At 39.6% G+C, this 21,277-nt stretch overlaps 2 protein-coding genes across 2 annotated transcripts in view; both read right to left on the bottom strand.

Moving 5' to 3' along the window:
* LOC106534837 (protein scribble homolog) overlaps positions 1-19,152 on the bottom strand; it is a gene marked incomplete at its 3' end in the record, with an annotated part of 19,719 nt that extends 567 nt beyond the window's left edge. The window contains 1 exon segment of the mRNA XM_014031605.1: positions 18,020-19,152. Within this exon segment, the coding sequence (XP_013887059.1) occupies positions 18,020-18,178 (159 nt within the window).
* A 546-nt stretch (positions 19,153-19,698) lies between these two features.
* The window catches only part of LOC106534836 (poly(U)-binding-splicing factor PUF60), a 9,053-nt gene continuing 7,474 nt past the window's right edge, over positions 19,699-21,277 (bottom strand). Inside the window, exons 11-12 of the mRNA XM_014031604.1 lie at positions 20,482-20,729; positions 19,699-20,397 (exon numbers count right to left, since the gene is read on the bottom strand). Coding sequence (XP_013887058.1) covers positions 20,098-20,397; positions 20,482-20,729 — 548 coding nt within the window. The 3' untranslated portion in view covers positions 19,699-20,097. The remainder of the gene's footprint in view (positions 20,398-20,481; positions 20,730-21,277) is intronic.

Below are 21,277 nucleotides of genomic sequence, written 5' to 3' on the forward strand. Positions count from 1 at the left end.
GGGTTTCACCCTGGCTGCGATGACAGCCGTTAATCGCTGTAGTTTGTCGCTGCCCGTGTGTCGAGCCCTTAACGTTTAAATTCTCCTGGAATCATTTGAATTTTTAAATTTAGATTTTTAGTTTTGATGCCCAGCCTGCCGACTTCAAGAACAAAACAAAAAAAAACAAAAAAAAAAAAACAATGAACAAAAACCTGAATGTGAGCCGCCTGAAAACCAACAAAGAAGAGTATGTGAGCCACCCATCCACCACAAAGAATCTGCAGGTAGTGTGCGTGCAAAATGGACTGTGAGGCAGTGATCCAAAGTGTGGCTTAACTTTAATATCTTGCAAAGGAGGGCGTACAACCAACATGACTAAACACCGCTCAGGGTTCTGTCTTTGATGCTCTGCACAACACTTCTCTGACACTCGTGGGGAAAGTAAAACAATCAAATCTGTCTAATACCAACACTGAGGCAGCTAACAAGCTAAACTAGACCTTAAAAAGTGTAACATCAGCTCAGTGACCTGTACCTGCAGCGTCAGACACTGAATGTGTGTCAATTGTTTTCATGAGATTTTTTAAAAAAATTTTGTAAAAGTGTACAATGCAAAAAATGTCCATCTAACCAAGTCTTCATATCTTATACTGAAATAAAAAGTATTTCTGATCTTGTTTTGAGACTATATGCTAAACAAGAGCTGAATGTCTTAGATTATTCATCTTTAGCCTGGAAATTTTCACTATTTCAAAAAGTCTTACTAAGTGCAATTCCAGTGGCAGATTATTTAAATTTGCTTAGTATATCAGTCTCATAAGATTAAAAAATAATTTTTGGCTAGATACAGTATAAGATTGCAAGACTTGGTTATTTAAGTTTTGTTTTTTGTTTTTTTTTTGCAGCTAACTCGTTTATATCATGTGAACCTTTTTGACTGTGCTTCTAAAAATATTCGGAATGGAGAATCGATGGGAACCGGGATTGTTCAAATTCAAACGATCCCATACCCTACTGTGAAATAACTAGTTATTTTACAAAAAGCTAAAAGTTTGCATTATTTGCATCAGGGATGCATGTTATCGATTAATGAATTAATCTAAAGTTGATTGATTTTGTCGCTCGACTAACGATTAATTGATAAGTAGGGGGTACAAGATAGTTAAATAATGCTTGATAATGTTTCTTTTTTGTTACGGACATGGTCCAGCTTTCTGAAAGTCAACATGATTAATAAGAAACGTTCATGCCTCCTAAGAATGTTGGGGCCTTTTGCTCAACTGACAACACGATTATGTTTCTGCGGATCTGCCTGCATTCAGCCAGCCAGGTATGTTGTATTTTAAAAATCCCTAACACCTGCATATTGCCATTATCTGCAATTGATGGTTTGGCTACTAATTGCTGACAATGTCATAGAAAAGCTTATGTCACAATTTCTTGGACAGCATGAACACATTTTTAATAACACATGCAAGGAAAAAAAAGAGAACAAGAGTTGGCTAAAAGTCAATGTGCAGATTTGCAATCCAAACAAAATTCAAAGCAGCTCTCAAGATGAAAACCTAGGACTTTTCAAAGCTCATACCCCTGCTGTTGTACAGGTGTACAGGGCTCACCTTTTGGTGTCATAAAGCTGGTGTATCACTAGTCAAAAACAATCTGAGCTTTATTGGAATGTAAACAACGACAACACCCCAACTCTACATTCGAGAACAAAAACAATGCAATAGGAAATGAGCAGAGGTCCTCTAGTGATGAAGCAAAGCAGCCTGCAAATGCAAATGTCTGCAACAGATGTCTGGAAGATGAGTGAACATAGTGATGGCACGCGACTGTTAACGCTCACCGTCTGACAGTCATAGAGAAGTGAGTCAAGACTGAAGCTCTTTAGTGTTCACTGCTCAGCTGATGTTATGTTTTGAAATTCCTCAGCGGCGCTCTCACAACTCACGAATGAATACGGGAGGAGATAAGAAACCGTTAGAGGTGCTTTACCTCCACTCTTTCTTTTGACTTCATCACATGAACTCGTTCCATTCACTTTTTGTGTTCCCATAAACATGACACAAAACCAGAGGCCCCATTGTTTATGATGCAGAGCCCTTTCCTGGATGGGCTGGATCCGGTATGCACTGCCTGCCTGCCAGCCGCCTGCCAACTCTTTTTGTCAGTCACAGACTGGAACTGTGGTTCTGGGAGCCACCATACTAACTATAGACAGTCTAGTCTGACCTGACCGTTGCATCCACAAATAAATAACTGACTAGTTTGTAAACTGACAACGTAAACTACATTTAAATTCATTAAGAAAATTTTAAAATTCGCTGCGACAACATTATTGCTTTAATTCAGTATTTCTTTTGTTTGTTTGTTTTTTTGTAGAGAAAGCAGTGCTGGTACTTCCCAAATAAAAATAAATACCAATATGAAATAAAGTAAGAATTTCTGTCAAAATCCCTTAAGGACCACATTATTTACAAGTAGAGCTGTACAATATATCATTTGAGAGTCGTCATTGCAATGTATGTTTGAGAAGTAGTCACACTGAATGTCCTATAATGTAGGAGGCAAATTAAGCCCAACATGTTACGGCTCTTATTTTAAACAGGTTGCCAACACCTGCAGAAGTAGCAGAAGCAACCTCAAAAAAGCTAAAACTTCCAATTTCCCATGAAACTTCTGGAACAATAACGGCAACATTGTTCAGAGACGTGTGTCTGAATTCACGAGCTGTGGAGGAAGATGATAAGAATTTGGACAAAAACGAGGAAGATGAGCAAATTCACAAACAACTGGAGGAAAAGAGGTAAAAGACAGACATTAAAGCGTGACGGAAGCAGAAACTAAAATATAGATACAGAGGTAACATGTTAGGTGGTAAAACACAATTCACCTTTACAGATGATAGAAAGGAAACATGAACTCATGTCCCAGCACAATAAAAACAAGTAATAAAAAAAGAACAAGAAAAACTCTCAAATACAGACAAAAATATGCGTGTAACAACAACAAGAAGTTCAGATCGGTGCAGGCTCATCGCCAACAAGATGTTATTCAAGTTATCTGTTGAAAATTCCTGTTTTTTTATTTTATTTATTGCAATATAATACCTCAGGGTTAGAAAAAAATCACTTTTTTTCAAATATCATACAGCCCTATTTACTAGTGACTAACTACAATTGTTTTTATTCATGCAAGCAAGGTGTACTTTTGTGTTTATTATCGATGACCACATTACTGTAACTGCACTGGTTAGAAATAGTTTGGGTAATATGCTTCTGTTCTTATGTGTTTATTAATCGTGCAAATCATCTGAAAAATACACACATTGTTTTAACAGAAATACAAAACTTTAGATCAGGACTAGGGTTGGGGGATATTGGCAAAAAAATAATAATAATTACGATTAATTGTGGTTTTTAGCCGATAATTAATTTGACGATTAATCCCCTGGAGTCCCCTTATGTCCTGGTCACATGACCAATTTAGTGGGAAAGATTTGCTTTTCATAAAAATCTGTTCCAAATTGTGTCAAAATTACAGATTTCAGGCTATACATCAAATTTTAAATTGTGTAAACAAATTGTGTACTTAAATAAATGACACAGAACCTGTTTTTAATGTTGGTCATATTTGAAGCGGAGAGGAGCACCCAGTGGACTGACTGGGAAAATATCAAGTCAGTCTGCCTGATGGCATTAATCATATTAATCGTCAAGTGCCAACAAATAATCGATTAATGTTTTTCTGATGATTAATTGCACACGATACGATTATGCCCAACCCTAATCAGGACAAACACAGTATCCATGTTGACATATCAGTGTTTTATTTAATAATTACAAACACTGAAGGTGATTTTTCCACTTGCAGCATGCCGTTTGCATAAAGCTTGATTACCAGCAATAACACACAAGCACACAATCTTGATACGTTCGACAAAAATAAAGAGTGAAACATGGTCGTTGGGTTTACTCATATGCATTAAAATGTGGCCTGGCCATCAAGCTAGAAAAAAAGTCAACTTTTAAATGTCACGAGCAGCCTTTCAAGTATTGTATAAACAAGAGCTGCTAACACCTGCCAGGTTTGCTTCAATCTAATCTTTATTTACACCAAGGCCTGATGTTTTATTGCTTATTTACTTACAAAGAATAAATATATTTCAAAAGGTTAAAGCAGTAGCAATATACCCCACTTAAGCATGGCCTAGCTGCAGAATAAACACTAAACTGCTTAATCATTACAATCATGTACTGTTTAAGATGGTTTGTGCCTCGTAGTACAAATCCTCAGAATAACATGAAAACTKTTAATGTAAAGATCAGAAAAGTGGTTTACAAGAGCAGCAGAAAGTCACCTCCATATAGTTCACTCTAATGTCCCACCCCGAGTGGAAAAATAACTGCTCCACTTAAGGTTGCTATAAAGCTTGCTGCTGTAGCCTTTTCCAAAGCCCAAGGACAAAGTGTGGTTCGGAGACAAGCAACACTCTCTCCCTGGTTCTGTCTGACAGCTTTGGCTCGGGCCGAGGCCAGAGTCGCTCTGCAGCATGCAGACTGTGAACAGCAGTGGCCTCTGTGCGTACTGAAGGTCTGCAGTGACGGGGAAGCCCCAGCCCACCTGGTGTCTCTCCCTGACAACACCGGGTAAACGTGCCCACGCATCAAGCAAACCAGCGGTCCTGGGAGATCCATCACCTTGGAGACCAGTGTTGGTTCAGCCCAGGAGCCGGGGAACGAGGAGGCAGGGACCTCCCAGGTGACACTCGACTGACGGTAAAACAAAAGCTCGTCTCACTCGATTCAAGCCCAGCTATCAAACTTGAACAACCGCACTGCGTCACAGTTACTGTGATGTCATCTTTTTATTACCTGGACAGTTTTTTGTGCATTTTACTGATATTACTTCACTTTAGAATTAGACCAGAGGTGAGTTCGGTATTTAACGTGTGCTCATCTTCAATAAAAACTACAAAGACAAAAGGGATCATGAGCAAAGTCCCATTCACATGTCAGTGAGACGGTATAATTACAGAGCTGCCTGCACTTCCCTCCCACTTGACTCCAGAGAGGATCAACGGTAGGATCTACCAAAACCCCAGCACTAAGCACACCAGCAAGCACAGGCCGATTCCCCAGAGGCCTCCCCAAACAAGCCCCACATCACGAACCTGGATTCAGACCTAAAAATACACCAGATTTGAATCTTAGCCGCTGTGCCACGACTTGTTTGATAAAGCATACAGTAACACAATTTAACTGTTACATTTATCTGTAAGTCCTGTTACATGGCTTTTATTTTAAATGTCTCAAAGGAGCTTGTTAGTTGGAAAAACTGCAGATTTTCTTATACAGACACTCAATCTGTACAATAAGATACACTAATTACTGTATAAACACTGTTTTTACTCTAAGGTACCAGGATCTAATGAAGCACAAGGAAGAGCATTTTGCTGCTTCCTGACAAAATGTGATGTTTAACAATCTTGGAGCAAACTTTTCTTTTGTCATCAAGCCAATAAAATATGACTTTTAACTAGRGCTGGGCGATATGGCCGGGAAAAAAAAACTCAGATTTTTTTCATCCCAAATTCAATTTTCGATTTTAATAGATTTTGTTTCCCACTTTAACGGAGTCCCTCTGTTTCAGGTGTTGAAACTAATTTGTTATACTCCTGCTTTTTGTAGCAAGAGCTTTCGAAAAGATTTTGCAGTGAGGTGTTTGTTGCCCCAAGTTCAAGGTTGAAAAACCAAACCAGTTCCTTCCAGATAACTGAAGAGACAGTGCCTTTTTAGGGAAGTAGATCCTCTTTGCTAGCTGCCATATTATTGTATCATGTACCAAGCACCTTGAGGGACAGGTAGGGTGACCTCTGAACTGYAGAAGCCCCAAAGAGTGCACTAGTGGGAAAAATAAATCCAGATTTTTCCTAAATTAAATATCTATAAAATGACAAATTCGAATTAATCGATTAAATCGATTTATCGCCCAACCCTACTTTTAACTCCAAAAATGAGTGTAGATGATTCATTTCAGCTCATTCTTTCAGCTAACCTGCTTTTTATTGGTCTCATTAGAGTTCCAAGACCCAAAGGAACATGAGATATTTTAATTAAAACTCAGAATAAGAAGAGACTTTTAGTTAACAAGAAGAGCCTTAAATTAGGCTTGCTTGACATGAAAATTCAGCTGAAGCAAGTCGTAAATATCAAACGAGCTTTCTGTGGGAATTATCTACGTGTGGGGCTTGTCCAACAAGAATGTGGAAAAAAAAGGTTCAAGTGTGTGTATTCAGCTTCCAGAGGGCAGGGCAAAATCCTGGGGATTCCAGACATGCCTGTATTTCCTTGAATGTCATGTGCTGCAGTTCAAACACAGAGCTGAGTTCACACAGAAGTTTTACACCAAAGCAAAACAAATATGGAAAAACTGAAGGGGGGGGGATAAAAGAAGAGTAAAACATCATTTATTCTATAGAGTATACCAGATGKTAAATTAATTCTATATTTTTAATTTAAATGAGTGTAGGAAAATGTTAAATATATTTTCTGTATTGCTACAGTCACGTTTTACTAAACTTTGACTGATTAAATTAAAAAACTGCATTTTTTTTTACAAGGAACGCACAAGAAAATCAAAACAAAAAGCTAGAGTACATGTCCCGTCCCTCAACGCCAACTTAATCAGTTATCAGATATAGTTAATCTGTTGTCGCCACAATAACTTAGTTAAAAGCTCAGAACATCAACACAAAGACAAAACGGGTTAAGTGCTGTTGCCAAAACCAATTATAAAAATCATCAAGAATAAAAGCGGGGCATTGTGGCTGTAATGCAGATAAAATGTATTCTATTCTCAGGGGGCAGACTGTYGCACGAAGGGCTCAAACTGCTGTCAACTCCTTTTCTACAAACCTGTTTTTGTTATTCATCGCTTCCATGAGCGTGAGACAAACATGCGTGTACGCTTCATTATTGTCTCCAGTATCTCCTGCTGTGCTTTCCATTCACCACACTGTCAGTTGCACAGGCAAATATTTTATGATCCCGTCAGCACATCTCTATTAGACGCCTGAAACTGTTGGTGTGGCCCGCACGACCCTCACATTCAGCCTGTGTCATATTGTGTTTGTTCAAAAACCAATTAACCAACCGTGACTCATTGTTGAACGTTACGGCTCAGGAAAGAGCCCTGAAAAAGAACTTGGTGAGGAGTTTCCATGCAGGTGGTCAAAACATCCAGCATTAAGAAACAGTAGCAACAATTATATTTATTCTCATTTACTTAAAAATATGTTAGTGACTGTAACAGATGTGATGATTGTTTTTTATCTTTGAAATGGCTACGCATAATTTCAGATGTGGGTTAAATTGACAAAAAAAAAAAATTAAGTAGCCACAAACTGCAAACTAAATTTCAGCTTTTAAGACGAAATTAAAAACTTTGCTCTGCTAAAAGGCTAGCCGTAAGTGACATAAATCTAAAAACACACATTTTAAATCGCTCCAAATAAGTTGCTTTACTTTCTAACATTAAAAACTTGCAACCCTTTTCAAGAATATTACAACAATTGCAGCTGAAACTCCAGTTTGAGGACATCAACAGCCTATTTTAGTACACCATCATGGTTGTTTCCTGTTTTACAAAGGGCGAAACATGTTTCAATACTATTCAGTGATAATGGGAGATAGTAACAGACCAAGTCAATGTTCTGATCAATATTAGAGACAAGTAGACAAAACAACAATTTAGATAAGTTGTAAATGATTACTGAGTCAATGACAGTCCCTAATGATTGGTTACTTCTAACCACTGAGCTTTTAATAAATAAAACACGTTAGTATTTATTACAGAGTAATAAGCATAGTGCATTCATTCAGTTGTGTTTTATTGAGAAATATGAGCAGAAAAAAAAACATTAGTCAGTCTTTCTGTGTGCTTTCAGACCAGACTTTTGGAGTTTTATTCAAAGGAGCACGAGAATTCCTGTAATTCTGAAAAGTACCACACAGTAGCCCAGAGACCACAATCAATCAGCAATTGTTTTGAAGAAAAACATTCCCCAAAATGAAACCAAATGTGTCTTATATAAGGAAAAAAAAATGTTACAAATATCAGCAATGCTTCTTTATCACAGCTGTTAAAATCTTGCAACATTCCTGCACAGTTAGTCCTACATGTTACAGGAAAACATAGATACAAGTTGTTTTACATGGGCTATCAGAAACTGTGAACATCTGAGTAAATATCTGAGGGAAACAAGAAGGGTGCAGGGGCAGAAACCAAAACAAACACCAGAAACTCTGGTCCAAACAAAAAAGCTAATTTTTTCCCCCCTCTCTTATCAAGCTTGGAATTAAAGCTCCTCAAATGCTCCAGAAAATAAGATTTGGAGATCAGATGACTTCACAAAAACAGGGCATTCCTTGCCTCACTTGATTATTCCTCCTTCCTGCTCACACAGATGTGACCAATAGAAAGAAATCAACAAGAAATACACCGGCTTCAACAAATCAGACCGGCTCAAACTTGGGCGCTGACTGAGTGAATACGCTGCCCCGATAAGAAACCAAACAATGTTCTGATGCAAGTTTACCACTGATGCAGCCCATGCAGACTTCCCTTTAAATGTGATAACCCGTTTCAAAACAACCCCGAAATTAAAGTTAAATTAAACTCTAATTTTCATGAGGAAGTGTGAAGCACTGGTTATTATCTCTGTATCCATCAACTGTAAGAAAAAAAATGGCTAGAAATAAAATAGAAAGTGACCCAAAAAAATCAGTGGCAGATAAAAGTGAACCAGGTTGTGGAACTGAAGGCTATCAGGTTTCAGAGTGATAAAGGCCTTCGATGATTGTGTGTGGCCAGCAGATAAAAGGCTGCATTTGTTTGTGGTTAGTTTTAACGTCATCCTGAATGACCTATTCCTGCACAGCACATCAGCACCCTGTCAGATTAGACTCAAAGGGACATTTGTGTGACTGAGAGTTCAGATCTGAGGCTCCAGAAACAGCATCATGTCCCAAAGAAAGGTCATGATTGAAAAAACAGCAACTACAAACAGCTTAAACTCAGACATGAGGGTTAATTTTTTAATCTGCACTTTAAGCACCAACTTTGTGAAAAGGAAGGTAAAAAGCAAAGTATCAGGAAACTTTGTCTGCATTTACCAAAATGCAAATAAGATGGCAGTTTTTGTACATTTCAAACTGTGACACTCAATAGCTGGGTTTCAGTCACATGGTTTTGAAGGCAGAGCGATCTCCACCGGAGGGCAGGAAGTAAAATGTCTATGGAGGAAACTACTGTAGTGAGTCTATATTGTATGGATTTAGATCCTATTGCAAGACAGATAACAGCAACTTGTTCACAAGTAAGTCAGACTTGACTCGTATGATGAAGATGAATGAGTTTTCGACAGAATCTAATGATTTGCTGAGGCTGTCAGTACCACACACGTCTTTCATCGCCAAGCGCCAAATAATAAACCAGCAAAAGTTTATCTGATGAATAATTCTGCACGATTCTGCCCAACCCTATGCAGCAACGATTGCGATACGCAAAGACTAAAAATGTAGAAAGTTCACAGGACGACATAAAAAGTAGATTTTAAACCGTCTACGGTCGGGAGGAGCAGAATGCCGGTGTCTGTAGCATCTCTTCATCAGAGGTATGTTAGCTGCTAACTTGTTTTAGAGGTTATGTTTATAAAGCATCAGGTTGTTGTAAAATTTTTGAGTGTTAACTTACTGGTAGTTTAATGTGGACCTCATCTGGACTTTAGGCTGTCCTAGCGTTCTGTGTCGTTAGGTGCAGGATATTTGTTGACGTTAGCGGCTACTGTTAGCATTATCTTAACTTATAAAAACAATATCAGAACAAACACTCACCCTGGCAAAAACAAACGATAATCATTGTGGAGCTGTTTGGTACAGAGGTTGTGGATCCACCCGCTGAATCAAAAGTTCTACACCTCCAGTTGTTTACGGGATTTCATCAGCTGTTTGGTGTAGTTAGCACCAAGTTAGCGCCGCCCCAACAGACTGGTAACGGGACGAAGATTTCCCCGTAGAGTCCACTCGGTGCTCAATCTTCTTCTCTTGCCTCTTATAATTGAAATAGTGAAACACCTACTTCCTCATCAAAGTCCTCACTCTGTCTTCGATTGTTTTTCCTCCATCTCTGCCTTTGAGCTCCTCTCTCTGCAGAAGTTTCTGACTGCGGCTGGGTCCACCTGTCTGCAGCTAGAGCTCCACGTTTGCCTTTTTTTGCATCAAAGACACTAAAATAACTAACTAAACTTCACTAACTATGAAATATAGTTATCCAAATATAATAAATTCAATAAATTTCGGATATCTCATTGCTCACTTCCGATCTCGCAGTCTCTCCATCGCTGCCGAACTTTATTCAACTTCCGCCTCTTTTTATTTTCATCGTCCTGTAGATTTTTTGCCGCTTGTCTAATAATTTCAGGCGTCAGTCAGAAAGGAGTTTGGGGGGTTTATGTTTGTTCGGCGGGGTGGGGGTGACACCAGAGAGTGGATTGAGGTGTTTTTCCCTCATGAATCAGCCCTGTTACATCCTCCTGCTGCAACATGCTTCAAATATGACAAACATTTATAAAAAGAGCCATATATATTATTTATTTATTATATAATATAATCAGTGTATAATTATTTATTATTAATTCAGTTAGAATGATTGGAGCACTCGTAAACTACACAAGACATGGACATTTTTTCAGATGGCAGATCCTAAACATTTTTACTTCCTGACCTCCAGCCGAACTTTGTGCTCTCGTGGTACTGCATCGTGACGTCACGTGAAGCCCACCTATTTTCTTAGATAATGTCATTCAAGGTTTGTATTTACAATAATTTTCTGGCTGTTAAAATACCCAAACAATCATCTATTGCCCAATATAACCTAGATATAAAATAACTTAAGGCCAAATACATTTTGATTTAAATTAAAAAAAAAAAAACTAAATTTGCCTGTAAGAAAGAAAATGTATATAGTGGTTGTTAAATTCATTTTACTGTGACTGGAAGGTGAGACAAATACACAAATACTGCAGCACGCACACACAYACACACAGAAAGAACGGCACCCCCTTGCACATTTTGTCTTGTGTACATAATGATCGAAGCAGACAGATCTCTCTCCCTATCACAATGCTCCAGCAGCCACAAACTCACCCTTACTGCAAACAGCTGCAGCAGCCAAACCAGACATCAATTATTCACTACAGCTTTGCCTCAGTGTTTACCTTTGAGGTTTCAGTCTTAGGCCAGAGTGCGTGAGAGAGAGAGAGAGGTGAGAAACACTGGCCGGTCCAGCACGACGAAACGTACGATACGACGTTACCGCGTGAACGCAATCATACCGCATTAAAATTTAAAACCTCACACAATGACACAATTCCATCCTTTATTGTAAATCCTCAAACAACGGTTAATTCAAGGACCAATTTTGTAACAATTTTTAACTTATTTCTAAACAGAGCTCCAAAAGCAACATTTAAAACCATTTGTGTTACGTGTACAGTACAAAAATAACATAATTCATAAAAGTATTTATTTAAAGCCAATATTTTCAGTTTGTGAGCTGAAAGAAGTCAATTTAAGCCATTTTGTTCTGATTGAGAAAATTTCAACTCAGTGACTGAAATCAAGGTGTAAAATCAAACTGGAATAAATTTCATTAAGACAAAAACTGATTAAACGTCTGACGAAGAACAGAAGAGTTCTTAAAATGTGAAGAGTAGAGGCCATATCACAAATACTGGTGCACATAAGAAGGAAGAGAAGAACCATAAGGTCTGTGACGGCCATTTCCCCAGCTGACTCTCCTTACGTCAGGTGGGACACGTGTACACCAGTCCTGACCTCATGAATGAATCAATGGATGAATTAATGAATTGTTGCAACAACAAAATCCCAGGAGATTAAGGATCAGTGGACCTAAACTCAAGTTTCAGATTATGCTCTGCTGTGGAGGTATCAAAGGACCTGTTTCTTCTGGCAATTCTTCTATTATCGTCATCGCGATAATAGACTGTGCAATATGCATGTCGCAACAACTGCATAAACTGCAATAAATGGTTTGACTCAAAAGTTTGCATTTATGCATTTATGCATTCAGAAGGAAGCTTGAAGTATTTCACCAATCGTATGAAGCCCTTTATGTATTTGGTCAACTGGACTGATCTCTTCATATTAAAAAAAAAAATCAGGCTGGAATGGAAATGATTATTTTTTTAGGTTGTTTTCTTGGCGTTGAACCCAAAGCAGAAAAATATCAACACTACATAATTATGTATTTGTTTATTTATTGCAAGTCATATCATCATCACAATATTAAGCACTGTTATCGCACATCGCAGATTTTCGTGCAGCCCTAATTCATATCTTTAATAAATAAATAAATTGAACCCCTTCTACTGTGACAGCACTGTAAAATCTTACTCCAAGATGCCCCCTCCCATTACTCCTCTGTCCCACCAGTTTGGGGGAAGGATGGGGGGGAGGCAGGATGTGAGACCAGCTGGTCATCAGCTCAGACAAAGAAACCTGCTGAATGTGCTCTGGCATCAAAAAGAAGCAAATCTTTCACACTGCAGTTTGTTCACAGACACCGTTTCTGAATCTGCTTCCACTTTCAGTTTTGACAGGCTGAATACATCAACACTAAAGGTTTTTGCATATGGGGTAAATTACAAAACAAAGAAATTATATACAGAAGGAGAGACAAACAATGAGATCAAACATCAGCATTCGTATGTTTGGTTTTACAATGAATTACCAAAAGAGAAAAGAGGAAGGAACGAGCAAAGACAGAGGATTTTTACTGCAGAGACGGCAGTGTCAGGTGCAATTTATCTTTACCATTAGCCTAGTTCAGCTATTCACTGGGGAGAGACTACAGTACTATGAAGATACAGATTACAGCAAACAGCCTTTATTCTGCACAAACCTTCAGCCAGAGATTCAAACCAGAGTGCAACGCTTTTTACCTTTATGAGAACCCGCAGTGCACAAATATAAGACATGTGATTTATAAAACTAGATTTCAAAGACGAATAACAAATAATGCATCTGACTTAGCCCAGGTAAACAACAGGAAGCCAAACATACTCAAACAAAACAATTAACAGGGACCAATCTGGGTTTCACTTGACCCACTGTTCAAAACACACACAGGACTAAATGCACAGAAAAGCACTCATTCTTATCAGAGCATTTATACGTATAAAACAGAAGAGGGGCAGATCCCAGAGGAAGTGTAGGCTGAGGCCCAAAAGGCACGTACACAGGGGTCAAAACTGTGGCGCTGTGGAGCGTTTTCACGGCCGGGTGAAGCCCTAATCTGCCCTTTAGTCACAGTTCTGTCAGCGCGCACACAGACGGCAGCGGTGACGGCTGAGGATTAAAATGGTTGCAGTCATCCTTCTCGTTTAATTTGCACACATCCATCTGCTTCATTTAAAACAAGTTTGTTGTGCATGTCACTGAAATTTAAATAAAAATATGAGTTCCTTTAATAAATAAATCATAAGCTTGTACATATATATATTTATTGACTGTAAGAGAGAACACTGCTGTTTTTTTTAATCAAGTTGTCTTGTCTCTGGTTCTCTGAAAAGAGGAAGAAAATCAGTCAAAAAAATTTTTACTTTGAGTTCCTATTAGGTAATAATACTGGGTAAACATGCGTAAAACCTGTTTCGCAAAGTCACACGTGGACACACCCATCAGGGATTTTCTCCCTGATCAACAAAAGAAAAGCCAGGACCAGGTAGAGAAGGTGGGTAGAGGCAACATTGGGAGCTGTTGTTTTGGCTGCAGGCTACTGCACCTTACAGTCCGCCAGGTTTCTGCGAAAACAAGCCTTCGTTCAACTGAAACTACCAAAAAATATCTTTGAAAGAAAAACAATTATATCTGAGGCTGAATAAGGCCAGTGCAGTGTAGACAGACCACTGGGTATGAGGGGAGAAACGAAGGCAATCAAACTGTTGAATAGAGCTCTTTGTAACCTGTCATGAGACTTCAGAATGGCTAAAAAGATAACTCTCTTCTCCTCAACACAATCTATGAGGCAGGACTAGTTTTTAAAAGCAAACTAAAAAATAATTAATACAGAAATATTTTGTAAAAGTACAAAACAAGAAGTGGAGGGAAAATATATTCACTTTTCCCCCTCAATAACAAACCTCCATAAAACTGAAATAATAAAAGTATGTGTTTACTTTCATAAAGTAAAAAAACTGTTGTGCTTATAAGCTCTTTTGATTTATTGACATTTGAACATTTACTGATGTTTGGTCTAATAAATTTCAAGAGAAACTTTAATGGATGAAATCCCAAATGTCAAACAATTAGTGCTAAATATTTATATCTCTCTGGGGTCGTTTGATTGATTGTTTTACTAGTTCTCATCTTCAATCTTGCAGCTGGGAACTGTTTGAATAAAGTCGTGGTATTGTGTTAACCAAGCTGTACAATTTGCTTTGATTACAATTCTTCTTTAATAAAAAATAATACACATTTTATACAGATTTAAACTTTGTTTGTCAAGTTGTTCCCATAAGTCAAACAACATGTACTTTCAAGACGAAACAAGAAAACAGACAATCAGCTGAGTTTTACCACCACTCAATATCAATTATAACATTTTTATATAAAATGATAAATGAACAATTTTTCCTGTAATTGATGGGCACATTTAAAATACTTTAAATGTGGAAACTCACAACAGGAATGAGTAAACAGGGTCATAACAGAGCATTAGCAGTATGAATGAGCTTGTTGAACAGCTGCTTACTTAAAAGGTCTCCCTAAACCCATTCCAAAAAGACAAGTCACACTGTATACAGCTGCTACCTTAGATCGACTAGACTGTCTGCATTAAACTGTGCCCTGCCTCAAATATAACATTTCCTTCCTTTAAACACCAAAAAGTTCACAGTTTTGTATAAAAGGAGACCTCATTTCAGCAGAAAACATAATCTAATAAGCAGTGCAGTGGGGGTGAGTCACAGCAAACTTAAGGAACTATCAGGACGTCTAAATCTCCATCTGTTCACTGTTAAACCCCTACCAGCACAATCTAGACCAATCCGCCCACAGCACCACACTTATACCCTTCACAGTCATTTGTTCTGTGTTAATGTCTTTTATTTTTAATTTACCTCCTTGGAACTGTAAAGTCTGCACTAATGGTGTGTTGTTCCAACATGTTCCAACACACCTATTCGTCTGAAACTAGCCCCACCTCACAGGTCAGTTTCGTCTTTTGAACGTGTCCCGGAGCAGGGACAGTTCGAAAGCATCACCTCTGAGCTGATTACTCTCCGTCAGTGGCATATGTTCCACGCCGAGGTGCGGCCGACAAAAAAACACGCCAAGTTATCCCGACGGCGTGCCGCGAAAGGCTGGCTTGTTCGCAGACACAAAAGGATAACCCCGATGAGAGGAAAAACAAACAGATGTTACACTGACGGCTAAAAATAGACAGAAGAGTCTGTCCACACACTCATCCCTGACCGGAATATACAGTGAGAGAAAAGGAGCAGTCAAACGCGTAAAGAGGTATTCAGGGGCTTAGTTGTGAGCGTGTAATGGCGATGCCGCTCATCGTCCAGTCGGCGCTCCTGCTCTGAACTCAGCGTGGGTCTGACCCCCTTGCTGAAGCCCCACTGACTCCGAGGGCCAGAGAGGGCCCATACGCTTTGTGTCTGCACGCTACGCATTTACTGTGACCACACCAGACTGTCACTGTGCATTTATGYCTCCGGAGCGAAGCAAGTCCCACACAGAGACGGTGTTGGTTAGCTGTCCGTTCTGGGATATTTGAGAGTACAAATTCATTTAAAATAAGAGAACTTTCAGTTTGCTGCTGGCACATTTGATCCACCAAAGCAGGCCTTCGGTTTTGGCAAAAACTAATAGTTAAAAGTGAAGATGGAATAAATACTCAGCGGCAGATAAAAGGTGTTTAGACCTGCTCCATGTTAATTGATGAGAAAACCTGCGGGCAAGTCTAGATAGTTACGTTTAATTTAGGAAAGGGAGAAAGAAACAACTTTATTCATTTACTTTTATAGCAAAGCATAAAAAATAGGTAACTGAATTTCACAAAATACCACTTGTATTTGTGGCTCTAGGCTAAAATACAACAGCTGATGTCACTTTTATGGTTTAAGTAGAAGCTTTGACTATCAAAACACTTCAAAAAAAGAAGCAGCAACAAATGTGTACCTGCTGCTAAAGCACAAACACAAAATCTGTTCCGTTGAGGATTCCCAGAAGGTGGCCGTTTGCCAACACGTCTTTCTGTCTCTGCTGACCTTAAAGTGTTAACACTCTTCATTAGCGAATGTGCCACTTGTCCCTTTCACCACAAAGCTAAAAAAAATTTTAAAAAATGTGCGAGACTGCCGGCATCTACAACTGGCCCGCCTGTTCATTCAGACTCCCTGCCAGATCCCAATCACAGCTAGATCATTGTCCCGAGAACTGAACAATGGCCTGAACTAAATTAAAACAAGGGTTTTGTTCCACAAGCCTGAACTGGAGAGCTTTGGGGGAACACAGACCATCTATCCTAAAATAAAACAGGGTTAGGCCTGGGAGAACCGTTTGTCATATTTCAAACTTTAGGTTTGTGGGTGGGGAGAGCTTTGCATGTCATTCCACACATGCCTCTGCACAGGATCCAAACGGGCTGACTCTAAACTGACCCCAACAAAGCTCTCAACAACCAAGCTCCATCTGATATTAAAGAACTTATTGTTCCATGTTTTCCCAACAGAGCACTTCGCTCTCAGACTGCAGGCTTACTTGCAAACTAAAAGTAAAAAACTGGAGGCAGAGCTTCCAGTTTCTGTCCGTGGGGCTGTCTAGTTTGAAAACCAGGGTTAAGCCTTTCCTTTTTATGATAAAGGGTTAATTTGGGTTTCCTAAGCTATCCCTTAGTTCTACTGCTATAGGAATGTACATTTCCTCACTTTGCTGTTTTTACTCTCTCTTCTATGCGTTTGTATTTTTCAGTTATTGTTGTGTTTTTCTTCCCCTAGAAACTACACCTGGCTCGATTCTTCTGCGTTTGTATTTTTCCTGTCCTCTTAAAATACCCAATGAGCCCGGGATCTGTTGTCTCAAGCGTGCTTCTGTATAGCCTCAAGATTTTATTAAGTATACATATCGGAGAACAGAACATGGTGTCAGAAGTATAGACTACTTAGCGAAGAGAGAGACAACTCCATCTTAACAGGTGTTCCTTTATTCTGGTCCCCCCCAAACACATTACAGCACAAAGGTTCCTATCCACGGATAGCCTGATGCTACAGTTTCCTCATGTTAAAAGGGAGTCATTTCTTCCCACCATCACCTCTGTGTTTGCTCAGGCTGGGAGACTGTGACAAGGAAGATTTGACACAATCTATGGGCTTCTTTTGACATTTAACTAATAAACATTTTGTACTGTACATGAAGGAATTTGTTGTGAAATGGGTCAATGTAAATAAACTGAGTTGAGCACACTGCATGTTAAGTGTACCGACTGTTTTGGTCCGAGTTAAGTCAAAACATCCATCTTATTCGCAGTGTTGTCGAAACCCTGGTTCCTCATTTTTATTTTCTAGTTTCTCTAGAAATAATTAGTGCAGATAAAATCTCACAGTCAGGTAGTTCTAACGTGACTGGCTTTGTTTGGTGAAACTATTGCAGAATTAAATGGGTGTAACAGCAGAGAAACTTTGTCATTCAAGGTCTCGATCCAACGCCTCGGGTCATCTGGTCAAAGTTAATAATCTCAAAGTTTATATGGAGGAAGGAGCCTGTACTGAGGAAGTATGAATCAGGTGATTATCACCAGCTTTCACTCCCTAAAAAAACCAACCTTTGCTTCTCAAACAGGTGAATAAAACTTAGGTGTGCGCGGGTGGAGTGATGCAACTTGGCCTAATTCTCTGACGCTTCATTCAAAGCACATTTGGGCGCAGAGGACATGGTGGACGTACCTTTGGAAGCTCTTTGAGTTGGTTGGAATCGAGGAGAAGTTCCTCCAGGGTGCGACTGTAGCGGAAGATTTCATCCGGGACCGTTTTTAAGTTACAGTGCCGCTTGTCCACGGACTCGACGTGGCGGTTGCAGCGCCACAGAGGGATACACTTCAGCATGTCCGGCCGCCGTGGAGGGTCTGGTTGCCGGTGCTTACTGGAACCTCCGCATCAGAGGGTGTGGAAGGTCGCCGGGGAGAGCGGTGGTTGCTCCTTACGGGAGCGGGGCTCACTCAATGTCAAAGCACCTACTGTGCGGTCCCCACGATGATCCGAAACAGGAGGCCGAAATCCACTTAAGAGACACAAAATAATCCCTTCGATCTGTTAGCGATATATAATCCCACAATCTCGGTTCATTAGACTCGTTTTTTACGATCGACAGGCTCGTCCCAGCCGTCATCCAGTCCGGAATTGCGATTAACATAAACAAAACTGAGCACTCCCACTGGGCTCAAGTGTTTCCTCACTTTCTTGCGCTCACTTTTTCACGCAGAGCGACGTTAGCTTGTCTTTAGCACCATCCTCGAATCAGCCCGAAGCTCCGCCGAGGCTAGCTGCASATATGACATCCAAAACCCCAGCAGCGACGCAGAAAAGCCGCTTCAACCTCCGTAGTCATGAGCGCTGACCGAAAACAACCATTTCCGTCATGACAGTAGAGATAAACGGCTACGAGCAAGAAGCCAACACCTTACACGGTGAGAGTCAGCGGAGAYTATCCGAGTGTGTGAATGATGTGCTCGTCGTCCTCGGCGGGTGTTGTTAGCAGGCTAGTTTAGAGTTAGCCAACATCGGCTCATTGRACGTCTTTGTGCCAAGGTGCCATTAGCCAACACGGGTTTGGTAAAATACAATTAAAACACACTGGCAAACCTTATGTAGTGTCGACACTCCAAAAGTAAGAATAAAAAAAATCTAGTGTTCGTTTGAACCAGCGTTGGTAAAAAAATCCCAGCAGAGAACGGGAGTTTCGGCAACAACCGCGCTTACCTCCCCGTTAAATTGAGGCAGGCCGGTTTGGCGTGTGGGGGGCTGGGCTAGGCTCGAGCTGGAGCACCGCCGCTTAGCTGCTCTACAGCAGAGGCCACGAGTTGTTGTGGAGCTCCACCTAGCGGCCGAACTGATTACTACACCACCGAACACCTTCAAAATGTAATAAAATATAAGAAACCTTTTATATTAATCTAATTACAAACACTAGTTTTGGATTCTCGATTTWAAAAAAAAAACTTCGTAGAAGGACGCATGTAAAGCGACCACAGCTGATGAAGACATTTACTTTAGACATTTGTTGAAACAGCATAAATATAAAACTTTTAAGCCATTTTGAATCTTGGTTACATTACTGTCATCAATGTTTTTGCTACTTGAATGTGTAAATGAAAAACGAACCAACAATAAATTGTAATTATGGTTGACTGATGGTTCTGTAAAGCTCAACAGAAACACACTAAAAATAAGATTTACTAGATTGCTAGAAAAGCATGTGCCCCCATGTTGTTTTAATACACTTGAATTAGTTAATGTGTTAAGTACATGTTTCTAGATTACATTTGCAACAAAGACTATGTAGGCGTTTCAATCTGCTTCGTTACTAAAAAGCATCTGTAAATAATAAAAAAAATGCAACAAAAAAATTTGTGGACAAACAATAACCTTTAATTGTAAAAAGAAACGGGTGTTTACACGTCCCAGCATATCATAACAGAAAACAAAAGAGCTAAAGCAGGAAAAAAAAAAAAAAAAAAACCTAAACATTTTACAAGATCGAATTACAAAAATTGTTTAACTTGCACCAAAGGGAGTCTTCACAGATCACAAAGCAAAACTCTGACAGTTACTTCAATGAGTCCCCCCTCAAAAGGAGCTTTTAATATTAATATTGACAGCAATTAAAAAAAGGAAAAAAAAAAGGTGACAATAAAAACATACTGTAATTACAAGTTTCAGGGCCCACGTCTTTAGCTGCAGTGACAATGACTGAAATGATGTGGTGACAGGTACTGGAACAGGTGCTGGTCAATCATTTCAGACCTCTACGCAGAGAGGTCGCTGCTGTTAAAACGATCTTGGTCATACACTTCGGCAACGACTTTGCGACCTCCGAACCAGCGGTCATTGAGAGCCTGGATAGCTTTGTTCATCTCTGAGGCTGCGGAAAACTCTACAAAAATTTTGACTATGATATCTGCGTCTTCTTCCTCTCCTTGCTTTTCCTGGTATATGATGACTCGGTTAACTGTTCCAAACTTCCCACACTCCTCCGTCACCTCGCCCTCCAAGTCGTCGTCGATGTCCTCTGGTCCAACCATGTTTCGAAGCACCATCACTGTGGACTGAGGAGCAGGATAAGAAGTGTATGAGTACAACATGATCCTGGTGATAAATACGACTCAYAAGAGCTTTTATGARTATGTCACCTCTGATTTTCTGAGCAGCTTCTGCATCACCATGTGTCTGGCACTGCTGCCGGAAATGCTCATGTGCTCCTGGTCACTTAACATCTCCTGCCCTGTACCATCCTGAAGGGTCTCCTCTTTCTCTTCCTTCTTTTCTTGTTGGTTGGAGCCACCAGTCTGGTTAGACAGGACTGGCGGTGACGCCAGCACTGGGTTTACAAGACCAACTTGGGGGATCACTGGTATAGGAGGACGCACTGGAGTCACACCTGTTTAGGGGAGGCAGTCAMTGAAACTGGGCAAACGTATTTGTTTCGACAAAGATGACGTTTGAATATTTGCAAATTGATAGAGTAAAGAGTTTTAACAGGGTTCCCACACCATGGTCAATATCAAATTCAAGGACTTTCCAGTACCAATTCTCTCGAATTAAAGAACTACGYGCCATRGCAATTACCTACTGCTACCACAGAATGTTACCAAAAAACAGGTTTAATTAATATCATGTAAACAATGAAAAACTGAACACAGAAGCTGAGTCAGAATCAATGAAAGAAAGTGGATTAAATGTACACCCTCTACTCTGATTGGGTAAAACTTTGACTATGGTTCACGTTAGTTGTTGAAAGCCACGTCAGTTTACCGTAATCCTGAGTTATCCACTGCAACAAATGTAAGTTTTTATTTTAATTTAATGTCATAATTTATTTTTAAAAGGATTATGAAGATCAGTCATGTGAATAGAGCATTTCAATCCCCAAAAAACATTCAAGGACTTTCAATGACAAGCGTAATTTTTGGCTGTTTTCACAAACTT

Source organism: Austrofundulus limnaeus, unplaced genomic scaffold (genome assembly GCF_001266775.1).
Source record: "Austrofundulus limnaeus strain Quisiro unplaced genomic scaffold, Austrofundulus_limnaeus-1.0 Scaffold1280, whole genome shotgun sequence".
Lineage (NCBI taxonomy): Eukaryota > Metazoa > Chordata > Actinopteri > Cyprinodontiformes > Rivulidae > Austrofundulus > Austrofundulus limnaeus.